Raw genomic sequence first — 27,452 nt, 5'->3', positions numbered from 1 at the left:
CAGATTCCCTAACCTCTCTGGGCTTTGATTTCTTCAGATGTGTGATGGAAATGAAAATATCTACTTCCCAGAGCTACTGTTGCAAGGATTAAATGAACTGCACGTTCAGCTTCATTCAGGTTCTGGCCCACAGCAGGGGCTCAGAAGATTAATGTTGCTATTCCATAAGAGAGGAGATCCTTCCTCCATGAAGGTTTTTGCTTAGCTCCACAGTACTGATCTATGGCTTGCCAACATATCCATCTTGCTGCTAGTGTTCTCTCTTCTCTCCTCCATTCATCTAAATTTTAATCTCATCTTAGAGCCCAGCTCATTCCCAACTTTTCATGCACCTTCTCCTTCCTCGATAGCCCATGTTGATCTCTGTAGTTAGAACATGTTCAATGTAACTAGACACATGGTACTAGTGTTCAAAGAGTTTGGTTTATCTCTTCAAATAGGATATATGCCTATTTTCTGTAATTCTTTTGACTGTGCAGTTTTCAGCACAGTGCTGAACTCGTAGGTTCAGTAGTTTAGTAAAGTTTCTGCTTATTGATTCTTAGGTAGGCAATCCCATGGAATTCTGGTTTGCTCTCCATAATCTCATGCCTCTCTTGGCCATATTTCATTGTGGTCCTTTATATACCTGGTCCTTTACAAGCTCTAGTCTGCTTTTGTGTACACTGGCTAAATTCTTGTGCTTCCACATCCATCCTGCACAGAGCCCAGATTACCTTCATAGATCTGTTTTTCTGAACGTCTTTAAGCTAGACCTTAGCTTCTCTCTAGTTGAACCAAAAACTATGCATACCTTGGACCAGTTGGTTTCCCAACTCAATCTCAACTGAATTGCCAGTTGAGATTCCAGTCATTTGGACTGTCTCGCTCAACTTGGACATGTGATTCAGACAATTTCAAAAAGGTTTTTAAAGCGGTTGTATATGGCAAAGTGGTCCTAGTTGGCCATGAATAGTCATGGTTGGAAAAGTGGGGATCAAGAAAGTGGTCCTTTTCAATGTGTAATTACTGCCAGCCTTGCTGATCTTGCTCATGTGCAACAAAGGGGACCCAGGCTATTGCATGACAAGTGGTTGTTTCTTGATAATGTGGTTGGTATTCTCTGCAAACAATGGAAACTAACTGTGTTTGATTCAGGCAAGGAAAGGGATCTAAATGAAGGCTATTGCTTAGCTTAAAAAATTGAACTAAGGGCAAATATGCTTTGGGAAGGATAAGAACCAGGCCTGGTCCATGGATTTCTGGAATCACAATGACAGGGACATGTTTCTCTGAGGTGTTATCACTGGATGATCCCATTCTAATACAACAGCTTTTCATTCCTGCTCAAGTTTTGGCTTCAGAGAGAAGGAACTAACTGGCCTAGCTCAGGCCACATATTTACCCTTTCATGTAGAATTGTGGAAGCTGGTTTCCCAAGAGAAAGGGAAGTTGATGTCAGAAGAAGTGGATTGGAGATGAAAAATGCTGAACAGATGAAATCAGTATAGTGTTGGGTGACTTGGGGGCATGGGAAGAATCTGGAGCTGATGGAGGAAGAGAACTAAGAACCAATTTTAAGGGTCAGAAAGGCTTGGTGTGGCTTGCCAAACTTACCTGAGTCAAAGGCATGGAGAGACCAGGGCTCCTCCGACTTGCCTCCCTGCTCATTAACTCACCCTTGCTCCTCAGACCGACACTGATCCAGGTTCTGTTCATCTTGTGTCAAGTCACATCAGCAAAGACAAGTAAAGCTGGAGTGTACTGAAATGCAGAAAGAATGTACCAGATGATGTCAGAAAGGTTGGTGGTGGACACGCTGCATGGGGCCTGGTAGCCTGGGTGTTGATCCTTGGATTTTGTCTAATTCTAGAAGAAAACCACTGGAGGTTATAAACATGAGTGACAGACTCAGATTGACATAAAAATATCACTCTGGGTACTGTGTGTTGTACACTATACTGTGTATTGTACTCAGGGGTACATCTTGGAAGCTAATATATCATCCCTGTGGGAGGTGCTGGTGACAATGAAGATGGAGGGAAGATGATAGGTGAAGGATAGAGACTCGTGATTCTTTCCTTTGGGGAGAGAAAGAAAATCTTGAATAGGGAACAGGCAGCATTTAGGCTTGATTAATATTAATGCCTACTCAAATCCCCTGTGCCTTGAAAAATATTCTTCTGTTCCAAGAGCTAACCTGATAGATACTTTAAAAGTTAAAGTGTTGCAAGTCTGAGTATCAGTTGTAATATCACAGGAGCCAGTGTGATATGTAGTTACAAATATTCATCAGCTATTCACCTGTCATTTGAATTCCCCGTCCCCACCCCCCGGCCTATCACTTGTGACACTCTGTGCCCTTCACTGCATCTGTCCCTGATCTAAATCTTCATTTGTGTGATTAGGCTTTTCTCTTTCCCCCACCTGTAAGCTCCAAAAGACAGAGATTGTGTCTATTTTGTCACCGCTTTCTTACTTGAGGTTTCTCTTGAAGGTAGATTCTGATAGATAGGAGGAGCTGGGTACAGGAAGGTGGTCCCAGGAAGCAGGAACTAGGAAGGAGGAAGAGCCCACAACAGGTGCGTAACTTGGTAGGTTACCACTCTGAGCAACTGGGGTCTCTCTGAGGAACTGTGTAGACAGTATCTCAGACTTATCCCTCTGAAAGTTGAGGAAAGAGCTGCAGCATTTATTCACCCACCCACCCCCCCACCCCCCACCACCTTCTCTTCTGGCTGCAGGCTGCTCCCAGGGGAGTTAAATCTGCCACACATGCAGGCTGAGGGAATGAGCCCTGTCTGGCAAAAATCCTTGAGGCAGAAGAATGAAGAAACTTGGCAGATGTTTGAGGTGGGATGAGGGGAGCAGGCAGAAGTGTCCTTGGAGCTGAAGTGTTGGTTACAACCACTCGTCTCCTGGGCTGAGCTCTGCCTGGCACATGGAGCAGGTGTCTGATCATTATTTACTAAGTGTATGCAATGTATTTACTAAGTGTATGGAATGAATGAGGTGATGCAAGCAAAGTGCCTTGTAACCTGCTCAGCAAACCAGGTACTGCTATAATTATTACTCCTAATAATGTCTTATTAGGGCTTCTGTTCTCACTCATTCACCTGCTGGATTCTGTGTCCTCAATATTCCATCCAAAATGTGTTCTTTATGGTTCACAGTGTCTTTTAAACCACACCCATGTCTACTTTACCTCCACTCTGCCAATTCTGAAGCTGGCCCTGTGCACCTGACTCACTGCTCACCCATTCTCTGGGCATTGCTGTGGTCTTGGCTGCTTCTGGTCTCTGTTCCAGCTCACCAAAGTGAGAAGTGGTACCTTTTCCAGGACAGCTGGGCTGCCCTGTATTTGAAGTTTTTCATGATGTTTTGAGGGGCACAGCCTTTCTCTGTGTTCCCTGGGGGACCAGGCCAGAAATGCCATGTCACTCCTATCCTCAAAGAAGTTCCTCCCTTGCGCTCTTTAGCCACTGGTGTCCTCCCAGGCTGTTGCACTTGGACCTTTAGGATAGTGTTCCCCAATTAGGAATCCCCTAGAGTGCTTGTTAACTATATGTCATCATCCTACTTTTCTGGAAATTCTGATTCAGTAAGTTTGGGTTCTGGCCCAGGAATCTCTGTTTTAATAATACTGGCTGATTCTAATCTTCAGAGAAGTACAAGGTGGGAGGTGGTGGTTGGGGAAGTTGGCTTCTGGGAGGGTATACCATCGGGGATCAGTGTTCTGTTTCTAGCTGCAGCATCCTTGGGAGTTCATTGGCCTGGACAAGTGGATACATGGGTTGGGAAGTCAGTTTCTGAACATCCACGGACTTCTAGTTTTGTTTTCTTTCCATATTCTCTCGGGGAATAACTTTAAACACTGTGGCTTGGTTTTTTTTAATCTTTGAAGTTGGCTGCTTAATATTTGACCTCAGTCCTTTAGCAGACGTTTGGTAAGAACCAATAAGAGAATGTCTTCAGTGTGGCTTCAACTCTCTAGAGGAAGGAACTTTCTATTTACTGGTATTAAGGGCTGTTATTGTTTCTAATAATATTACTGGAATTTATTGGCATCTTGTCTGTGTCTGCATATAGAGCTATTGTTTGTATATAAAACATGTTTTGCTCAGAGGGTTGTCCTCTTGGGATATACCTTTTGTTTTCAAAAGAGTTTCAGGAAACACCAGTCATACAGCCAGCCAGCAGTCATCCGGGTATACATTAGTGTATCTCAAGTATTGCTTTCTAATAGAGAGGCTCAATTTTTTACGCAGTGGAATATCCTGAATTCTGAAGATGTGATGGGAGTCAGCACTGCTCAGTTCTAAGGCTCTGATTCTATGTGAAGTATTCTGAAAAGTGTGTTGGATGCTCTCCTTTTACTCTTTCTGCCCAGGTTTTCTAGGTCATGGGTTCAAAAGCTGCTAATTAATCCTTCATAGATCTCTTCAGGGAAGAAATGCATTTGTTATGGGAATGAGAGCCATTCCATTCTCTAGGCTCTGCTAGCATGCTATCGGTGGAAGAGGAAGCATCAGTTATAATTACTTTACACACTCAGGAATATATAAGAACTGGCAGCGCCCATAACCCTAGGATGAATACATTATTTACAAACATGTAAGTGCCTACTGTGTGTCATATGCCAGACTTGGCCCTAGAGATAAAATGCTAAGCAAGGCTCCTGTGGTCCTTGCTCCATAGTGCCCACCATCGTGAGAAAGAAACAATCAAATAATTACACAAATACATGATTAAGAACTGAGACCTGCTGCATAGCAGAAAGTAGAAGATCAGAATACAGTGAGAACATATATATGAAAGGGAGACCTGATTGGGAGCTATCTAGCATCTAAAGTATGAATGAGTTACTTAGGAGAGAAAGTGGAAAGGGAACAGCGTTACAGGCACGTGTGAAGGCCTGTGCTGGAAAGGAGCATGGTGCATCCACAAGACTGAAAGAATGTCAGTGTAGCTGGAGTTCAGAGAGGGAGAATGATGCAAGCTAAGGTTGAAGAGTGGGCAGATGCTAAATCCTTCAGCGTGTCATACGATATTCTCAGAATTTTGAATTTTATTTTAAGTATAGTGTGTAGAAGGGTAGTGAAAGATCTTGTGTGAATGGTGGCCTGAGGAGGGTAGTGGGGAAGTAGGGGAGACCAGGGAGAAACTACTGTCATTCAGGTAGTTCAGATGAGAGGTGCTGGTGACTTGGCCCCAGATGGCAGTGGTAGAGATAGAGGGGAGGGGACAGACACAAACATTATTTGGGGTAAGAAATTGAGAGGCTTGTTAATAACTTGGTTATTGGGCTTAAGGGAAAGAAAAGTGTTAGATAACTGTCAGTTGTCTTCCATGAGCCATTGGCAAAATGGGGAAGCTTTTCACTGAAGTAGGAAACACTTGCCTCTGCTAATTTAATTATAGTTAAAACATTGGTATAAATATACAACTGTGAGCTAAAATGTGGCGTTTTCACAAATTATCACATCCTGCAGTTTGACACTGTCCTTAGGCCAAGAAAAATATCTTAATGCTTAGTTGGTTTTATTGTTTGGAACTCCAGTACACCTCCTGCAAGGAGGCCACTAGAAGATGACCCTGAAGGCTGACTCAGCACAAGCTTTAGGGTTTCAGCAAAGTGGGAACATCAAACATTTTTAGAAAAGTTGTATTTCAGTGGGCTATCCACAAGTTTGTAGTCACAGGCTATCCACAAGTTTGCAGTTTGAATCCAGGGAAAAGCGCTTTTCATATCAGCACAAAATTAAGTTTTGCATTTCTCTGTTGAGAAGTATTTTTTACTTTGAATTATACAGTGATAGCAGTGGCAATGGTGGTGCTGGTGGTGGTGATGGTGATGCTGGTTGGTGGTGCTGGTGGTGGTGGTGGGGGTGATGATGGTGGTGATGCTGGTGGGTGGTGGCAGTGGCGGTGGCAATGGTAGTGGCAGTGGTGGTAGTGATGGTGGCAATGGGGATGGTGATGGTGGTGATTTTGGAGGTGATGGCAGTGGTTATGGTGGTTGTGGTGATGGTGGTGGTAATGGTGGTGGTGGTGGTAGTGGTGGTGGTAGTGGTGGTGGTGGGTGATGATGTTGGTGGATGGTGGTGATAGTCGTGGTGGTAGTAGTGGTGGTGATGTTTGGAGATATCACATGCTCATCACTACTGAGGGCCATAATTGGGCTCTGAGGAGTGCAGGCTGCATTTCTCATTGCCAGGACCTGGGCTACAGGACAAGGTTACACTGGAGTTAGCACAGTACTATGACTGGCTGACTCATTTTGGTCCCCTGTAGGAGCATGCATTTGATATATATTTGCTTAGTTACTTTCCTATCATTGTTTTGGACACAGGCGGCAAGAGAATTGGAGGGAGTGTTCAGTGTGACCCAGTTTTTGTGTGTAGGCCAGCTTCCAGGAAGGATTGTAAATGGTTGTAGCAGTATCTTTAAGGATCTTAAAAAGAAGGGAGTTTGAGATGGCTAGCTACTGTTCCAGTTCTCCTTCACTCATTGCTAAACTTCTCCAGTGAGAAGCTTAATTTATTTTTCCTCTTCTACTATGACCTTTATCTTTTTCAATCCAATGGACTTTTCTTTTCTCCCCTTCTGTTTCTCATTATCTCTAGGAGACTTTGAATCTTTGTAGCAGTGTGAGCTTGGGCCATTCTCCTGCACGTCCCGTTCTTCTTGACTTGCTTTCTTTTTCTCCGTAATACTTAGCATCTGGTGCACCATAGATAATCACTGGTTTATTTCTTTTTGTTCTCCTCCTTCCATGAGAATATAAGTTCCACAAGGGCAGACTTTATTTTATTCACTGCTTTGTTCCCAATACCTGCAACAGTACCTAGCACATCTTTGGTGTTTACAAAATATTTATTGACTGAATGGATGAAGTATTTAACTACCCTTTCTCCTATTAGGTGAAATAGATATAATAATGCTAGTCTCATATGATGACCTTGAAGATTAAATAAAATAATGTAAGTAAACTGCCTGGAAGACCCATTCTAGTAAGGGCTGGTGAATTGAAGTCATTCTTGGGTCTAGTTCTTTCTCTCATTTATCCATCTCTTGAAAAGATATATACTGAGAAGGTGCTAGGTACTCGACGAAGCAAAAAGTGATGCAGAATCTGCCCACATGACCTTATCTGTGACCACTGTACACCATCATAATTATCATCACCCCCCTCCTCTGCTGAACACACTTAGAGTGCCCCGTTCTAGGGTGAACCGTGGCCAGACATTTTTACTTGTCTATTTCAGTCTCACCTCAAGCTTCAGATATCTAAATCTGAATTACCTCTCTTTATGAAAAACATTACATGTTTTTCTGACTTCATTAAAAAAAAAGAAACCTGCCATTTTCCTTGTCACACAGACTCAAAAGTTTGTAATAATTTTGATTACCCCATCTCTTTCACTCCATACTTTGAATCCACACCCAAGACTTCTTGATTGCTTTTATCCTTGAAAAATGTCTTTTATCTGTCTCTACTTCTCCAGTTTCTCACCACCATTATTCTTTTTTGTTTGTTTGTTTGTTTGTTTGTTTGTTTTTATTATACTTTAGGTTTTAGGGTACATGTGCACAATGTGCAGGTTTGTTACATATGTATCCATGTGCCGTGTTGATTTCCTGCACCCATTAGTTAGCGTTTGTTTGTTTTAGAGATGGAATTTTGCCTGTCGCCCAGGCTGGAGTGCAGTGGCACGATCTCAGCTCACTGCAAACTCCGGCTCCCGGGTTCAAGCAATTCTCCTGCCTCAGCCTCCTGAGTAGCTGGGACTACAGGTGCACACTGCCATACCTGGCTATTCTTTTGTATTTTAGTAGAGATGGGGTTTCACTGTGTTGCCCAGGCTGGTCTCGAACTCCTGAGCTCAGGCAATCCACCTGCCTTGGCCTCCTAAAGTGCTAGGATTACAGGCATGAGCCACTGTACCCGGCCTCTCGCCTCCATTCTAACGTCAACCCTTTTGCCCTGATGCTTGATTTGCTGAAGTGGCTTCAGGACTCAGTGTTCATTAGCTTTATCATCATTTAAGGTTTCACTAAATTCTAAGTCTCCTTAAGGCACTGCCTCTGATTGTCTATTATTGTTTCCCCAACACTGGACCAGGCACACAGTAGACATTCAGATGGTTAGTAAATTAAAGTACCTTTGATGCTCTAGACTACGGTTCTCAAACTCGTTCTGGAGGTTTATCTAATGGTTAAGAGTAGTTTCCTTGGAAGATCATGTGAGTATATTCCACGTAGACTCTTCTCTATATCTCACTAATATATACCATATATTTTTAACAAAGTATATTTCTGCTTCCTTCCATGAGTGTTTGCTACTTGGTTATTTGTTTTACCATCTGCTGTCACTCATCAACAGGGAGCTTGCACCAAAGCCCTAGAAAAATTTGTATTTGAAAAGTGTAAACCAGTAAATATTTTTTCTATTAGAGAATACCACTCTTCCATTTTGCTGGTGCTACACTATAGAAACATAGTTTGAGAACTACTGAGGGTTACAAAGAAACTACGAGCCATTCAAAGTGTTAGATGTTACTGAGTAGCGTGGATTAACCCCTGTCTCCAAGACTGCTTTTGCCTATTTTGTGGGAAAGAGCTATTTTGTATTTTCTGATGCACTGAAATCACTGTTTGTTGTTCAGGGGATTGATGGATATTAGATGTGTGAGCCAGCAGTCTTCCTCCTCACCCTCTTTTTCCCCTTGAGCTATCTATGCCTGAGCTTGTGGTTGGGAGCCTTAGTCTGCCTCCCACCCAGGAGGGAAATGCTGGTTTGTTCAGGCATGGAGGACATTAGTCTGACCTTCACAATTTTCTTCCATTACCATCTCCTTAACTTTTCTCATTAGAAATTGTTTGCACAGTAAGCAAAGCTTGTGGAGTAAAAAAAAAAATTGTATTCTTAGGAATATTTTAAAGAAGTTAGGCTCCTGGCATTTCTAAATGTGCATTATGACATTTAGATATTGACCTTGTTGCCCATTTAGAGGATATGTATGCTTTCTTCAGGATTCAAATTGGAGCAGAATAGTAACCCTAAATAATTAGGTCCCCAAAGAAATCTTTTTATAAATGTTAACACTGACAAATCTCTTATTCATTAATATAACTGGCCTTTTTATAAGGATAATAACTATAAGTTAATATGTTTATTATATAATAGCATTCAGACTGTCTCAGAAAAACTTGAATTCTATTTAACAGATGACATTGGACCATAGAATTTGACAAATTATGATTTGGGCCTAAGGATCTTTCAACAGTGGAGTTTTGTGTATTTTGTTTTTGTTTGTAAGCTAAAGAAAATTGACTTTGAGTAGATATGCCTTAAATTCATTTTCTTCTGTTGTCAGCCATGTAGTGGCAAAAACCAGCTTCGCCATGTGTCTTAGTCTATTTAGTGTTGCTATTGCAGAATACCTGAGGCTTCATAATTTATAAGGAAAAGAAATTTATTTGGCTCACGATAATGGTCACTGAAAAGGCTAAGATTGGGCGGCTGCACCTGGTGTGGCCCTCAGGCTGCTTCCCCCATGGCAAAAAGCAAAGGGGAGTTGGCTTGAGCAGAGATCACATGGTGAGAGAGGAAGCAAGAGGGTGAAACCAAGGAAGCCAGACTCTTTTCAACAAGCTGTTCTCTAGGGAACGAATACCTTCCCTTCCCCTCCCCCTCCCCTCCCTTCCCCTCCCCTCCCTTCCCCTCCCCTTCCCTTCTCTTCCCTCTTTTTATTTATTTTAAGTTCAGGGTACAAGTGCAGGCTTGTTACACAGGTAAACTTGTGTCATGTGGGTTTGTTGTACAGATTATTTAGTCACCCAGGTATTAAGCCTAGTACCCATTAGTTATTTTTTCCTGATCCTCTCCCTCCTCCCACCCCCCACCCTCTGAAAGGCCCCAGTGTGTGTTGTTCCCCTCTATGTGTCTCATAGATAGATGTGTTCTTATCATTTAGCTCCCACTTATAAGTGAAAATATGCGGTATTTGATTTTCACTCAAAATTATAAAAACCCTGGAAGACAACCTAGGCAATAAGATTTAGGACACAGGCCTAGACAAAGATTTCATGACAGTGATGCCAAAAGCAGTTGCAACAATAGCAAAAATTGACAAATGGGATCTAATTAAATGAAAGAGCATCTGCACAGCAAAAGAACCTATTGACAGAGTAAACAGACAATCTACAGAATGGGAAAAAATTTTTGCAAACTACCCATCCCTCAAAGGTCTAATATCCAGCATCTATAAGGAACTTAAACAAATTTACAAGGAAAAAAACAAGCAATCTCATAAAAGAAGTAGGCAAAGGACATGAACAGACACTTTTCTTTTTTTTTGAGACTGAGTCTCACTCCGTCGCTCAGGCTGGAGTGCAGTGACGCAATCTCGGCTTATTGCAAACTCCGCCTCCCAGGTTCAAGCAATTCTCATGCCTCAGCCTCCCAAGTAGCTGGGACTACAGGTGCCTGCCACCACGCCCCACTAATTTTTGTATTTTTAGTAGAGACAGGGTTTCACCATATTGCCCAGGCTGGTCTCAAACTCTTGACCTAGTGATCTGCATGCCTCGGCCTCCCAAAGTGCTGGGATTAAAGGCATGAGCCACCACACCTGGTCGAACATACACTTTTCAAAAGAAGACATACATGGAGCCAACAAACAAATGAAAAAAAGCTCACATCACTGATCATTAGAGAAATGCAAATCAAAACCACAATGGGAACAAATTTATTTCTGAGTAAGAGCTCACTTCCATATCCCTCCCCTGTCACAGATCCCATGACCCAAACCCTTCCCACTAGGCCCCACCTCCCAACACTGCCACACTGGGGATCAAAGTTCAACATGAGTTTTGGTGGGAACAAACCACATCCAAACCATTGCACCGTGGTACCCAGCAAATATTACAACACTTATTGTGTGAGTTAAGAGATAGGATGAAATTTCCATAAGCTGTCTTCAGCAGACAAATGGTATCTTTCTGCAACTGTATCAGATCACATTCATTCAATCAAAACAATTATTGAATTTTTAATAGGTGAGGTTTTAGCAGTATAGAAAATAAACATAATCAATACCTCCTTGGAGCTTACACTTTACTGTGGACACGCAAATAAGTGTATAATTTCAATAGGAGGAAGTGCTAAGAAGAAAATGTACAGGACAGTATGCTAGAGAGTGAGGGTGAGGGCATGTCTTGTCTAGTTAGGGAGGCCTCCTTGGGGAGGTGCCCTGTGAGCTGAGCAGATGCATACATGGTAATAAGAGTGAACTGTATGCAGATCCCAGGGGAGGGCAGTGTGGGCTCAGGCAGAGCAAGTGTGAAGGTTTGAACAGGGAGCAAGCACTACATGTTCAAGGAACAGAGAGAAGGCCAGGGTGGCTGAAGTGTGGTGAACAATGGTGAGAGTGGTAGGAGAGGGGGCCAGGAACGCTGTCAGGGTTCAAGCACTATAATGTGCTGCAGGCCATTGTAAGGAGTCTGTATTTTATTCTACAGGCAGTGGGACACAACCAAGAGTTTTTATCAGGGGTACAGCCAGATTTGTAGCCACCAGCTTCACATGTACATCACTGAAAGGTTTCTTTTAAGTGGACGTAATTTTTCTTTGTATTTTCTAGAATAGACCAGAGGACTGCCATTTGGCCAAAGGATGCTTTTGAAACTCAGCAGGACTTAAATGAGGTAGGTGCAATCATTACTGGTTATAAGAACATGAATTAGCCAATCATGAGATATACTATTCTTTTTCACAGTACTAGGAATTCATTCTCATGAAAACTTAGTATTTTTGCTTTTAAGTAAACTTGTAATACTTATAGTTCTTTGTTCAATTGGTAATGTTTTTCCTTCTTCTGGAGAAACATTTAAACTATTGTTTGTGAGGTGGCTCGCGATGTCTTGGCCCTAACCCAAGTCCAGCAGTCATTTTGTTACACTCTTTTCAGCTTTGCTTCAGGATTGTATAACCGTGGCGGTGACAGTTAACATTTGTAAAATTTTCTCTTAATTTTATTTTGCCTACATCTCTGTTTTTCCTAACAGCTTCTGCAATTTCAAACATTATCATACTTACTGTTTATCCACTGAGAATGATACAGTTTAGTGTTTGCAATGTGATTTTCTTAGTAGACTTTGAGACATGAAGCCATATTTTCCAATCCAAATCATTTCCCACCAAACTGGTCATTGTGATGTTAATTAGCTTGTTCTGGATTTTCTTTGGCATATGTAATTAAATTCTCCTGTATGAAATTAATGTAATGTAATTATGATATCTATTATAATGAACACCTTTGTTTAAGACATTGGTTCGGAATACTCTGTCTGGCTCTTCTTGTCCTCATTGTAAATTAAGTAGTAGTGGGTGGTATTTAGTATGTCTGATTAGGATCATAGCAAAGAGAATGAAAAGACCTGATGATCAGATGCCAAAAAGAGAAATGATGGGCTTTAGGCAAATTGTTTATTTGACGTTTTGAAGATACATCCCTTCCTCCTCTTCCTCTCCCACCCCACAGAAAGGGTATTTCTCTTAATTTAGGTGATTTTATTTTCCTTTTCTTTCTTTTTGGTAGAACTTGGTAGAAATAAATAGCTAAAGGTAAACCAGCTGCTTGGTTAAGCCAAGTTAATTAGCTAAAGTGGTAAAAAATGTCCTAAAGACAAGAACACAGAATTGTTATTTTTGTGTGTGTGCATACAGACAGGCTCCAAATTCTACAATCGTCTTCATAGTAATGAGTGAAAAGGAGTTTAAGAGAACAGAGGCAAGAGCCTGAATCAGTGAACGCAGCTGTCTGCCCCACTGTGAACAAGCAAAATGCTAGTTGTAAAGGAGCAAAGGTTTGTTTTGACATAAGTGACTAGAAAAATGAGGTGATTGTAAGAGTCAACTCACGATAACTTTCAAGTATTTGGGAGAAACTGTTTTTTGAGCTGCAAATCTATGAGAATGCTGAGATCACTTGAGCATTCCCAAATCACAGTTTTGAAAAGCTATATTTGAAAATCTGCTTTTCTGTATTCCTTCACTATGTTGTATTTGCAAATGACATGAAGTGTGCCAGCTCACTGCACTGATTGCCTAAGCGTAAGAGCGCTGGATGGAGAAGTCCATCTGAAACAGCAGGCAGCACCATATTTTAAACGTGTGCACTTCCATACAGAGGTGACGCTGCTGATCCAGACTGGTTGAATACAGTATGTGCTGACGGTGTTTTTTTTCCATCGGGGGTGAACTATATAGATTCACCCACATTCTTTCACGCAGTTTCTGTTGTGGCCAAAATTTGGGAGACCAGAAAAGACCTTGGGGAATCTTGAAGGAGGTGCAGTATGAATAGAACAGAGACCATCAAGGAGGGTGGATGTGTTCACACTCATGGATTGAAATGTCCTACATCATTCCCAGCATTTCTCAACTTATTGAACACCAAACTCTTTTATGGAAGAACCACCTAATAACATTTCTTTTTTTTTTTTTTTTTTTTTTTTGAGACAGAGTCTCGCTCTGTCACCCAGGCTGGAGTGCAATGGCGCGATCTCCATTCACTGCAAGCTCTGCCTCCTGGGTTCCCACCATTCTCCTGCCTCAGCCTCCCAAGTAGCTGGGACTACAGGCGCCCGCCACCACGCCCGGCTAATTTTTTTGTATTTTTAGTAGAGACGGGGTTTCACCCTGTTTAGCCAGGATGGTCTCGATCTCCTGACCTTGTGATCCGCCCACCTCGGCCTCCCAAAGTGCTGGGATTACAGGTGTGAGCCACCACGCCCGGCCCTAATAACATTTCGTTAGGCGACAGAGTCCCTATGGTACACAAGTGGGAAACATTGCTATAATAATTTTAATGGGGATAGAAAATACATACAGAAAAGTACACAGGTCAGAGGTATACAGCTGAATGAATTCTTACAAAGTGTGCACCCAGCACATAAATCAAGAAACAAAATATTACCAGCATCCCAGATGCCTCTCTGTAATTCCTTCCAGTCACTACTCTCTTATGAGGATAACTAGTATTTTTTAGTGTTTTATTCATGGATTACATATGCTCTTTTGTGTCTGGCTTCATTTGCTCCATATTATGTTCATGAGGGTCATTCATGTTTGGTATATAGTCATGGTTTTCATTTGCCTTGCTGTAACATTGTATACTTGTTTCTGGTTGTTGACCAGAGCTGTTGTTATCTATCGTATATATCTTTATTACTATGAGCTGTTTTCTGGCCTCTTCGTACAGCTGACTTTTCACAGGAGTATGCTTCCCATCTCTAAATAAACATGTAAGGTAGAACTTTTTGTTATGTTAGCTCTCTTCATTGGTTTTTGTTCCTTTATTTTATTTATTCACCACTTCCCCACACATCCTTATAAAGAACCTACCAGTTCCATAACTGCACTCTCTTCCATACCAACTTGCAAGTCTAAAACCAAAAAAGAGTTTCTTGAATGAGAATCATGGTCCACAAGTGTTTTCTATATGTTGTACATAGTAATAATTACAAGATGCTACATACGTACCTTATACATTTCCCAAATTTTACATCTGGTATTTCACTTCTACTATTTGTACTTCTTTGTCTACTTGCTCTGTGACTGACAGATGGGGCTCAGCTTGATTCCAGAGCTGGCACTTGACCCGAGGTCTTCTCCGCCTGGCACGGTGATACATGGTGTAGCGTATCCGCATATGTTGTCTCTGTGTGTGTTTCTCATACTTTCCTAGTGGGCTGAAGAGCTCACTAACTTCTTGTTTCCACTTGGCATGAGTATAGATTTGACACCTGCCAGTCTCGTTTTTCTTCTGCCAGCCTAGAGCTCCCAGTTTTTGACTCTGAGTCTCTTGATAGGAATTGCATTTTTTATTCCAGTTTTTGGTGTCTCTGGGACTAGAGTATAGGATTTTTTTCCAGAAAAAAACTGATTAAATGTCCCTACTGACATTCACCTGAGCTGTATGACTCTGTCTCTGTAAGACATCAGATTTTGGGGGTTAGGATCTTTTGAATCCTGACTGGAAAATATTATAGACTTGAGATTTGTCAGTGTCTCATCAACCTTAATCCTTGGTCTTAGTCTGCCAGTCCATGTAATCATAAGCATTCAATAGATCAGAAAGGTATTTGAAAGATAAAATGAAGAAAAGTGATTGTTTTTACTCTCTGTATGCTTGTAGATCATATTCCTTGCTTCAGTCCCAATTAAGAAAAATATTTATAAAGAAAACTAATGAATCTCTCCTTCCCTGAAAAAAGAAAGCCATATTGGGTCCTCAAACTACTGTTTCCAACTCCCAGACTGTGTATGAAAGAGCACCACATCAACTTCTTTTAGTTTCGTTTGTAAACTAAAACTACTGAGAAAAAAATTGGTAGACTCAACAGTGAGGGTCAAAAGGGGATGATAATCTTTTCTTCCCACCTTGTTTCCCCATTTCTAACTCTGTAGGAAGTTTTGAATTGGACTAACTCTAGGTGTCCTTTTAGATTTTTTTTTTAAGTTTAATTCGATTTTTAAATGACAAATAATAATTGTACATTTGTATATATTTATGGGATACAATGTGATGTTTTGATACATTATGGAATGAACAAATCAGGCAAATTTGCATATTAAACACTTTGAATATGTATCGTTCTTTGTGATGAGAACATTTAAAATCCTCTATTTCAGCTAATATGCAATATATTATTATTAATTATAGTCACTGTGTGATGCAATAAAACACCAAAACTGATTTATCCTGTCTAACTGAAATTTTATACCCATTCACTAATGTGTCCCCTTTCCCTGTCCACCTCCTCCCCACCAGCCTCTGGTAACCCTATTTTACTTTCTACTAAAAGTTTGGCTTTTTTAGATTCCACTTATAAGTGAGATCTTATAGTATTGAGACCTTTCAATTTGAACATTCATTGATTCTACCCTTTTTCCATTTTCCCAGTGCTTGCAGAATGTAGCCATAGCTTCCCATCAGGGATGGAATAAGGAAAACCAAGTAACTCATGGTTAAGGCCTTCTCCTGGCCAACCCACTGTCTGAAGCCTAGTTTGGGGAGTGAATAGTAAGTAGTGCAATAGCAGTGACATATGTGCTTAGCATAGTTATTTATCAGTCTCACACGAGAGACAGGCCACATTATTGTAAGTGAAGAATTGTGATCAACTGGGGATCCAGAGTGGTATGGCCAGAGCAGGCTGAAGCTCTGGGTCACCATGGGCCTTCTTTTCTTCTTTATTATACTTCACCCAACCCAACTTTCATGTCATCATCACACAGAAAGAAGTGATCACCTCAAAAACTGTTCACGGCCTCTGTGCTCAGGAAAAACACTTAATTTTCTTATCTTATAGATAGTTTGAAGGTATTCTGCATTTACCTTTTGGATAAAACAATGTCAGTTGAGTGAATATGAGTTTGCTTACATTTTACTTCTTACCTGGAATTTCAAGGCCATATAGGTAAGGTCAGCCACAAGCCAATTGACCTTGAAGGAGAAGCTTTGGTGACCTTACATGGATTCCTTATTTCCCTTGTCTTTGAGGATTATTGGCCATGAAACTCTCTTGTGCTGGCATTGACCATCACTATAGTTTAACCTCTCCAGGCCTAAAAAGCCAGCTTATAAATCTGAAAAAAATAAAACAATCTTGTCATGGGTTAATGGGTTTACCCAAGAGAGATGTGTTGAGCACAAAGAAGCAGATGCTAAATCCTGGAATGCAAAAATGGATAAATGTTGCATCAGTCTTTTGCACACCAATAAACTATACCTCCAATGGTGAGGATTTCAAGGTAGCTAAGACTTAAGGCATCAGTGGGATAAATATTTCTAGGTGGATATACTGACTTTTTTTTTTTGTCCCCAGAATAAAACCATAGAGACAGGTGTCTGTCTCCCCCATGTATGTTTCCCACATGGTAAAGAGTCTAAGTGGGATGACTCACTGTAGGAACATAGAAAAATCTAAAACCTTAACAAAATTAGGAGGACAGAATAAGTCCAGTTGCAGGGAGTGAATGAGATAGAAGGGATGGGGATTATGTTTAGAAGGTTTGAGATCATGAAGTTTATGGCAATTTGCTGAGGCATCCAGCCATAGTGAAGTGGAAGGAATCCTGGAATTGAGGGGGTTGAGGAATTATGAAGTCAGACATTAGCATGATTGTCAGCCTGGACATTAAAGTAACTGAATATGTCAGTAACTTCCTCTCCACTGATGGAGAGGAAGAAACCAACCTAGATGGAAGTCGCTGAGTCCTATAATATCCGGGTCATGGAATGGGAAAGGATGGTGTTGTCTTTTGTAGGGGAGAAGAAATTGGTAGACTCAACAGTGAGGGTCAAAAGTGGATGATAATCTATTCTTCCCACCTTGCTTCCCCATTTCTAACTGTGAGGTAGACAGTAGGAAAGAGAAATGATTTTTGAAGGTGGAGAAATTTCAGTCACATTGTTACTTCATGAGGAATGTTAACACCGTCACACTGGCTAAGCCATTTCACCTGGTAACTAGTAGAACCTAAAACATCTGAAAACGGCAAGCACAAGTTCTCTGATATTGCATTGTGCTCCCTTTATGAGTGCTTAGTCCATTTATGCCCAAGGTTGCAATGTTTTGAATTTTTGCAATCAGACCTTGGCAATGACCTTGAGCAGTAGGATATAAATAACTACCACATGCTTAGCGTTCCAATAATGGAACACTGGGCATAAATGGGTTAGAGTGAGAGGATAATAGCATCTCTTTAATGGAAAAATATTACTGTAACTCTATTCTGAAGACTCCATTATGAGTGCTCTTTGTGTTTATAGAATAAGGTAGAAATATTTTTGCTGTTAATTGACCCTACAGGGCATTCTAAAGGTATGTTCTGCCTCTGTTGTTGCTTTGAAATTTAGTATTGACTTTATCAAAAATAGCTGGGAGATTTCCAGATTTGTGTGTGTCATCGTCACACTCATTGGTTATTGGGGAACCAGAGGAAGAGAAGATGCTCACAATAAGCATGGATTCAGACTTGTGTTGTGCTATATTCTGACTGTGGTTCTATCAAAAGAGGACAAATGCCTTAGGAATACCATTAGAATCTAGAGGAAGAGGCTATCTTATAAGAAACAAATGTAATAAATTACTAGCATGCAACAGATGTTCAATAATGAGCTAATATCAATAGTAAGAAGTTTAACCTTGGATCTGTAATTGCAGTCTTATTCTACAGAGGAGATACCTATTTTTATTTAGCTTGGTATGAAAGAGATGATTTATTTACCTGAAATCAATATGAAAAATTAATTTTTCTTCCCATACTACTGTTAACTCTTAACTGTTCAATTATGCTGGTCACAATAACTAAACTTTAGCCTCAATGTCAAAGATATCTATGAAGAATCCTTTAATACGTTAATTTTGTTAAAAGTAGCACAATTTGCACACATGCAGTGTCCCTCTTTGAGTCGGTATGCATGTGTCTATGCCTCTGTGTATCTCCATGTGAAGGACTAGATTGTGTTTTTATTAGCATTCACAGTTTATCCTATAGGTATTTTGGCATCAAACCATATCAAGCCTCAAGATGGTACTTATTGTTTTGTTCAGGATGTGTTTCTTCCTCAAAATTGTGTTAATTTTGTGAAAATGGTCTAGAAAGAGGCTTCTTAGGCCTTTAACATTCTTGAGCTGACTGAACGGTATTATTTCTGTAAGAATAGGCAGCTCTATTTTTCTATTCAAATGCAAACACAGTCTATAGGGTTAGGCCTTAGTTCGGGGTTGAGTGAGGATGTTTTAAAAAGTATCTGTGATTCTTTCGGTGTGACTGAAAGTCAATTCAACTTGGTTTTAATAACAACAGGATGTTATTGACATATAGCAGAAAACTTAGGATCAAGATGGGCTCTATGCATGGCTAGGTCCGGGGATTGAAAACTCATCACTGGAGATGCCATCTATTTCTATCTCTCGGTTCTTCTTTTTCTATATTGGGTTCATCTTTATTTAGGTCAGCCCCTCTCTAGGGACAAATTATTTAGTAATTCCAGTGTATATTAGTTTTCTATTAATGGGTAATAAATTACCAAGAGCTTAGTGGCTTCAAACATTTATTTATTAGCTCACAGTTATGTAGGTCAGAAATGTGGGTGGACTCAACTGGATTTTCTGCTTAGGGTTTCATAAAATTGAAATCTAGGCACTGGCTGGAGTAGTTTCTTATCTGGAGGTTCTGGAGAAGAGCCCCCATCCCAGCTTCTTCAGGTTGTTGCCTGAATTTAGTTCCTTATAGTTGTGCAACTGTGTGTCCTGCTTCCTTGCTAGGTGTCACCTGAGGGCAGCTCTCAGCTTCTAAAGGCTGCCACACCCCCCTCCTCACCCTTTGTCTTGGAGCCAGCAACAGCGTGGCAAATCCTTCTTGTGCTTTGAATTTCTATTATGTTGTCTTTTGCTACCAACTGGAAGAAACTCTGTGTATTTTAAAGGCCTCCCCTGATTGGTCCAGGCTCAGCCAAGTAATCTGTATCTTTGGTCAGCTGAGTTAAAGCTTTAATTACATTTACAAACCTCTTCATAGAAGTGCCTAGATTAGTGTTTGATTATGTTATCAGGATATAGGAATCTTGATGGCTACCATTAGGATTCTGCCTACCACACGGTGAAATAACAGTCTCTCCTTCCTAGTTCTAAAAAGTCCCATACTTCAGTCTCATTTATCTGGCTTGGGGCATGTGCCCATTTCTGAACCAGTTCCCGTGATATTGGTGTTTGGAATAAGCTGATTTGTTAGACTTGGGCCATATTTCCCACTTAGGATCTAGGAGTGCTGTTCTCAGAAGATAAGTAATTAGATGCTGGGCTGCATAATGTTGGTCTCTGGAAGCATGATCTCCAAGGTAATTTTCCTCTCTGCTGGACCCCTGCAGGATGCCACTTAGCATTTTTCTGGTATGGCTTTCCGAGTTGAGGTAGAGTCACCTTGCTCCCCTACCAAGGTTTGTTCCTCAGCTGGAGCAGTATCCTATGATTCATTTAATTTTAGACAACTTTTGTTATCAGTGTCAATGAGGACATCCTGTAGCCAACATGGTCACGGTGTGAATACTAGTTCTCATTCCCAGTTGAATGAACTGCATGGCAAAAAAGCTATGAATGGCTTCCAGGCCTGGTTTATTCTGCCCTGTTGTTCAGATGCAACTATACAGCCTGCTTTCTTATCTCCAGGGAAACCAGGTCTGTGAGCCTCACCCTCGGGGGAATCCTTAGTGTGGTGTTGGCAGAAAAAGTGGAAGCCATGCCAGCAGCTGCCTCTATTTTTCCTTGTCTGGGAACTGCCTTGGAGAAGCATCAGAGGTGTTGGGCTGAGCAGAGGCATTGAGGCAGGACTTGCTTGGTTGACCCACCTGTGCTGCCTTTTGCCTGGCAGCCTACCCATCTCCCCAGCTCCCCTGCCACTTTGTCCCATTGGCTCCTCCTGTTTTCTCTGGCATGACGTCTTGATCCTTTTTCTTGTTGCTCACTCTTTCCTGTATTTCTCTTCATACTACTAATTTCCCACTCTCTTATATACAGTGGAATATTATCCAGTCATAAAAAGAATGAAATATTGTCATTTACAGCAACATGGGTGATCCTGGAGAAAATTATGTTAAATGAAATAAGCCAGTCACAGAAAGATAAACACCGCATGTTCTCGCTCATGTGTGAATGCTAAAAAAGTTGATCTTGGCTGGGCATAGTGGCTCACGCCTGTAATCCCAGCACTTTGGGAGGCCGAGGCGGGTGGATCACGAGGTCTGGAGATCGAGACCATCCAGGCTAACACGGTGAAACCCCGTCTCTACTAAAAATACAAAAAAAATTAGCTGGCCATGGTGGCAGGTGCCTGTAGTCCCAGCTACTCAGGAGGCTGAGGCAGGAGAATGGCGTGAACCCAGGAGGCAGAGCTTGCAGTGAGCTGAGATTGTGCCACTGCACTCCAGCCTTGGCAACAGAGCAAGACTCCGTCTCAAAAAAAAAAAAAAGTTGACCTCATAGAAGTAGAGAGTAGAATAGTGGTTACTAGATGCTGGGAAGGGTAAGGGGGAGAGGGGGAGAGAGAGATAGGGAGGGATTGGTTAAAGGATATAAAATCATAGCTACATAAAAGGAATAAGTTCTAGTATTCTACAGCACTGTAGTGTGGCTCATCAACAATAATTTACTACGGATTTTCAAATAGCTAGGAGAGAAGATTTTGAATGTTCCCAACACAAGCAAATGGTAAATATTTGAGGTAGTGAATAATCTCATTATTGTGATTTGATCACTATATATTATATGTATCAAAACTCACCATGTACCCTGTAAATATGTATAATTATTATGTGTCAATTCAAAATTTAAAAATATATAACTTAAAAATGAGTATTTGAGGAAATGGCCATGCTTTCCAGTGTGACCTGCCATCTTTAAAGGCATAGATATATGTTATTTCATATGGCATGTGATTTTATGATTTTCAGTGAATACTTTCTGATTTCTAATATTCATTGAATTTTAGAAATTGAAGTAGTTAAGGTAGTGTTATCAGAAAAAGTAGATGGCCTATGAGCCAGCATCATTTGGTGGTTTGCCCTGTGACACAGAATGAGCCAGATTAAGGGCCCAGTGGGCCATCTCCTGTGCTCCCATCTTACTAAGTTTAGTTTTGAAGGCAAATATTTTTCAGGGCTAAAATAAATGGAAACAAAGCCACAAAGAAGCAACCATATGGGCTACAACCCAGACTAGCTTTGGACTTCAGCCCTTGGGATTTAATTAATGTTCTGGGAAAAATGACTAGTTAGGGGCGTATGCATCTTAAGACCTGTGCTTTTGGATAATTTAAGTACTAATAACTCCATTGAGAAACTATTGAAGTTCATTCCATGAGTTGTAAGTGAGACACATTGTATTTTCAGAAAAATCAGTCTTATTATCTAGAAAAGCTCAGAGTTCTGCTTTAAAATGGGAGTTTATGGGTCGGGCGCGGTGGCTCACGCGTGTAATCCCAGCACTTTGGGAGGCCGAGGCGGGCGGATCACAAGGTCAGGAGATCGAGACCATCCTGGCTAACACAGTGCAACCCTGTCTCTACTAAAAAAAAAAATTAGCCAGACGTGGTGGTGGGCGCCTGTAGTCCCAGCTACTCAGGAGGCTGAGGCAGGAGAATGGCGTGAACCCAGGAGGTGGAGCTTGCAGTGAGCCGAGATCCCACCACTGCACTCAAGCCTGGGCAACAGAGCAAGACTCCATCTCAAAAAAAAAAGGCAGTTTATAAAATGGTATTATTTTCTCCCAAACATCTTGTTCTTATTGTTCATTTAATAAAGTGAACATAACAAGGATATCACAATGAGGTGAAATCAAGTATAGGATTCGCCCTTTCCAGGTTGAAGTCATTTAGCTTAAAGGAAATGTGGGTTTTATTGTTGTATATTGTGGCTAGGTTGTCCTTGTTTAAAAAGAATTGCTGATAGGATCTGAATAAGACCTGGATCTTCTTGTCAACAGAAGGCTCCTTAAAGTGAATAGCTTGTTCTCCTACATTGAATTTCTCCTTTGGGAGGTGCCAGGGAGTGAGGGCTGAACTCCTGAACAGAGGGAAGCTGGGGCGGGCTGAGCTGAAGTGTGCTGTGCTGCAAACCATGCTCAGACATAAGTGACACTGTCCCCAGAGGGATTCGCCAAAAGTCCAATGTCTTTACTTTAGGGGAAGGATAAATTTGGCTTTTTCTTGTAATGGTTGACATTGGGAGAAGTCCCACTTCGTTGGCAAGAACATCCAGAAGTTCAGGAAGCAATACCTTCTTGCTTCTGAGCACTTCATACTTTATACCTCCTGGTAGGGGTGGGGACAGCTTTCAAGGGAACCAACCGAAGGATAAAAAAGCAATGAGGGAATCAGAGGGCTGGGGCTCAGAGAAAAGCTTTTAGCCCTGGGGCAAGTAGAGCTAAGTGGGCAACTGAGATATTTATAGTGTGTCAAGGCCCCAGGGAATAGGGCCCTTGGACTTCTTGTGTTGAAAGACCCTGCCTCAGACCTACTGAACCAGAATCTCTGGAATGGGCACGTCCTGGGAGTGCACGTCTTTTGTAAACTCCCCTGTGATTTTTAAGCACTTTAAGGTTTCTAAACCAGGGCAGCAGGAGGGGTCAATATTGGATACTCAGAGACCCCTGCCCCCCCTGCAAATACTGGCTAAAGGACCCAGAAAAACAAAACTCAGATACAATGGCAGTCTTTTTATTGATTGGCTCTTTTCTATACATTGTGCTAGGATGCAGCAGTAAACAATGGAGGTACGGTGCTAGCTCTTGATGGAGCTGAAAAGAGCCAATAAACAATACACAAAATTACACAATGTGGCGAGCCTTGTGAAGGAAATAAACAAGATGCTAAAAGAGACACTAGGGGGCCCCCTGCTGAGATAAGATAATCAGAACTGGCTCAATAATTTGATGGGATTTTGGCGGCGAAACAACTAGAGCTGAGTAGGGTCTGAGGAGAAGGGGGCAGAGAGCAGGTGAATCAGCAGATGGAAAGGAAGGGTGTTGTATGTATGTGGGTGAGAATATATTCAAGAAACATTGAAATTCAGGGAAGAAGAGTGGTAAGTAGAAATGGAGACGTTTGGAGACCCAGTCATGTCCCCAATTTTGAGCAGATTTCCAACTTGATTTGCTTCATATCATCATAGGGGATCTATATGCAATTCTTGGACAGATAAAAGGATGGGAGAGGAGGACTAAAGCCTTTCATACGAACTAAATGTAAGCTGTGCCTGCTCTGGGACTGGTGAATTGCAGACAAAGTCACCTTAAAATAGTATTTAACCATCCAGCCTGTGTGGGTGTTCTCTATTTCAACCCAACTAAAGTGGGACCTGAGTAATTGTAGAGGAGAGAAAATGAGTAGAGTATTTTCTAAAACAAGTAGCATATTCTCCATTATGTAAACGGGAAAAATTAGCTTTTTAAAGAAAACCACACCTACGTTTCACAGACTTCTCTGTGGCTTCTTTCTTAACCAGATGGGATAGTTGGAGCAGCAGGGGCGGTCATTGTTCTTTACAGGGTCTGTTAGCCCTTATTCAATTTTCCTGCAGATTCTAGACATTCGTTTGAGGAGACTTTGGATATAAACCAGGAAAAGCACTAGCAGGCTGGCCCTGAGTGATGGGCTTGGGGAGGCAGGGAGAGTGGAAGTCCTATCAGAGAGTGCTGGGTTGAGGTGGCACTAGGACTGTAGGGGTTTACTAGGACCCGGAATGAAGGGTCCTTCATCTTTCTGTAGAGGGAAAAGCATGTTCCTGCATTAAAGGTCGCTAAGTCGGGCAGATGGAAGTGAAATTAGTGGTTAGTCACTCACTCCCTGGGCTTGCTGTTTCTTTCCTCCATAGCCCTATGACAATAATAACTATCATGATTGTTTGATTTGTTTACTTGCTTATTAGTGATCTCCCCACTAGACTGGAAGCCCCACGAGGAAGGGGCTGCTAATAGCCTCATACTGCAGAGCCTAGTGCAGCTCTTGCATGGAAAGCTGCCTGGCTTTCCATGTGGAGCTGGATATGTGGCATCATGCCTGCAAGGTGGACACGAACTCTGCACATTCACTGCAAGCTATCCTGAAGCCCTCTTGGGGTGGCTCTGCAGGGCACAGACATGGTAGGCCAGATCACCCATCCACTGGAAGGACATGTATGTGGCAGTGGTGTAGATCAGGGGTCTCCAACCCCAGAGCCATGGACCAGTACCAGCCTGTAGCCTGTTAGGAACTGGGCCGCACAGTCCGAGAAGATGAGCAGTGGGCAGCGAGCTTTACCGCCTGAGCTCTGCCTCCTGTCAGATCAGTGGTGGCATTAGATTCTCAGGAGCACGCACCCTATTGTGAACTGTGCATGCAAGGAATCTATGTTGTGCGCTCCTTATGAGGACCTAATGCCTCAGGATCAGAGGTGGAACAGTTTCATCCCCAAAAAATCGCCATCCCCCAGTCCATGGAAAAATTGTCTTCCGCAAAGCCGGTCCCTGGTGCCAAAAAGGTTGGGACTGCTAGTGTAGATTACTCATAGACAAATCTCCCCGTCCCCTTGTCCTGGGTTCCTTGATCCTCAGAATAAGTATCTCTTCATGGACCCAGTGTGTCCAAGTCCCCACTCTCTGTTCAGCAGGACTTACAAGTGGCCCATGGTGCCAAAGGGCAGACTGTCCTCAGGTAATGGGTCAGTGAGGGGTGAGAAGGAATATTACTGAGGACAGCTGATCTGCAGAGTTTCTTCCACTTTGCCTTCTTGTCTTCCATTTACAGCAGTTTGTTTTCCCTTCTACTTGGGGATCTTCTTGTTTCTCCAGACCTTCATCTTTTGTCTCCTGTTCCATTTGCCACTTAATTTCTTCCCCATTACTCTAAGCTTAGTCCTATCTAATAGATAAAGAAGGAACAAACCAGCCATACAACTAGATCTCCTTTGACACTCAGTCTTGCTTAGTGTTGAGTACAGTGAGGGAGAAAGTGGCAGAGGAAGATGGATGAGAACAACCGATGGATGCTTCTTCTTCTTCTTTTTTTTTTCCCCCTGTTGCCCAGTCTGGAGTGCAATGGCATGATCTTGGCTCACTGCACCCTCCACCTCCTGGATTCAAGCAATTCTCGTGCCTCTGCCACTCAAGTAGCTGGGATTACAGGAGTGTGCCACCATGCCTGGCTAAAGTTTTGTATTTTTAGTAGAGAAGAGATTTCACCATGTTGGCTAGGCTGGTCTTGAACTCCTGACCTCAAATGATCCACCCACCTCGGCCTCCCAAAGTGCTGGGATTACAGGCATGAGCCATTGTGCCCAGCCACCAATGGATACTTCTAGCCATAACTGGGTCATGGCATTATACCTCTCTTCCTATGGGAGACCAGGGATCTCTGAATGTGAACTCCTGTGCAGTGAAATTCTTTGAAACCTATTTGTGTTGTCTGGACGTTTGGTTCCGTTCCAGACACAGTGTCTAAGCACCCAATCCATGCCAGATTCTGTGCATCCATCTCCAGTCCATGTGCCTGTTTGCTTTTCTCTCCTTTAAAGTTGTAAGGGGACTTAGAAGTCATGTAGCCTAAGGGCCTTGCTAGGCAGGTGCAGAAATAAGACCCTGGGGGGTAAAGTGATGAGTCAAGGCCTCAGAGTCAGTGTAGTATACAGCCTTGCCACATGGCCAGAGCTCTGTCCAGCAGCCTTTGGGGTTTGGAGATAGTCATACTAAACACAGAATCCAGTCCTTGTGTGTTTGCAACATGCTGGTGCTCTGCAAAGTGCTTTCCAGCTTTCCAGATTTCCCTTGTTTAATTCTGAGAGCATCCCTTAGAGCAAGTACCATTGTTGCTGTTAACACTGCCCCTTTATACAGAGGACATTAAGGCCCAGAATAACTAGGATGCTTGGCCAAAGTCAGACACATGGTATGTAGCAAAGCTGACATTCCATCTCGTTCTGTGGGAACCTGAAAGCTATGCCCTCTTCTGCTTTGCAGAATATACAAGAGCACTTACAAATTTGAGACAGGCAGCTGGTTCCATAATTTAAAAAAGAAGAATGAAAAGTAAAGTTAAAGAAAGAAAGAGTGCTAGCCTTTCTTTTTCCTTTACCTTTCATTCATTTTTTTAAAATGTTAAAATATATCTAACCTAAAATTTACCATTTAACTTTTTTTTTTTTTTTTTGAGACAGAGTCTCACTCTGTCACCTAGGCTAGAGTGCAGTGGCATGATCTCCGCTCACTGCAACCTCCGCCTCCTGGGTTCAAGCAATTGTCCTGTCTCAGACTCCCGAGTAGCTGGTAGCTGGGACTACTGGTGCCCCCCACCATGCCCGGCTAATTTTTGTATTGTTAGTAAAAACAGGATTTCACCATATTGGTCAGGCTGGTCTCCAACTCCTGACCTCAAGTGATCCTCCTACCTCTGCCTCCCAAAGTGCTGGGATTACAGGTGTGAGCCACCACACCTGGCCTTTTTTGTTTCCTTTCTTTCTTTTTTTTCTTTTTTTTTTTTTTTGAGATGGAGTCTCGCTCTATTGCCCAGGCTGGAGTGCAATGGTGCGATCTTGGCTCACTGTATCCTCCACCTCCTGGGTTCAAGCAATTCTCCTGTCTCAGCCTCCTAAGTAGCTGGGATTACAGGTGCGTGCCACCACACCCGGTTAATTTTGGTATTTTTTCGTAGAAATAGGGTTTCACCATGTCGGTCAGGCTGGTCTCAAACTCCTGACCTCAGGTGATCCACCGCCTTGGCCTCCCAAAGTGCTGGGATTACAGGCATGAGCCACTGCGCCCGGCCACCATTTAAACAAGTGTGTAGTTCAGTGACATTAAGTACAGTCACACTGTTGGGCAATCATCACTACCATCCATCTGCAGAACTTTTTTCATCCTCCCAATAT

General features: G+C 42.1%; 1 protein-coding gene across 10 annotated transcripts in view; it reads left to right on the top strand.

The window, feature by feature from the left end:
- The window catches only part of FAM13C (family with sequence similarity 13 member C), a 117,052-nt gene that overhangs the window by 48,525 nt on the left and 41,075 nt on the right, over positions 1 to 27,452 (top strand). For all 10 annotated transcript variants that reach the window (XM_032137827.2, XM_032137776.2, XM_032137767.2 and 7 more), the window contains one exon: positions 11,628 to 11,691. In XM_032137827.2, the coding sequence (XP_031993718.1) occupies positions 11,628 to 11,691 (64 nt within the window). The remainder of the gene's footprint in view (positions 1 to 11,627; positions 11,692 to 27,452) is intronic.

This window comes from Hylobates moloch, unplaced genomic scaffold (assembly GCF_009828535.3).
Source record: "Hylobates moloch isolate HMO894 unplaced genomic scaffold, HMol_V3 SCAFFOLD_3, whole genome shotgun sequence".
Taxonomy (NCBI): Eukaryota; Metazoa; Chordata; class Mammalia; order Primates; family Hylobatidae; genus Hylobates; species Hylobates moloch.
This window is presented reverse-complemented; position numbering and strand designations above follow the sequence as displayed.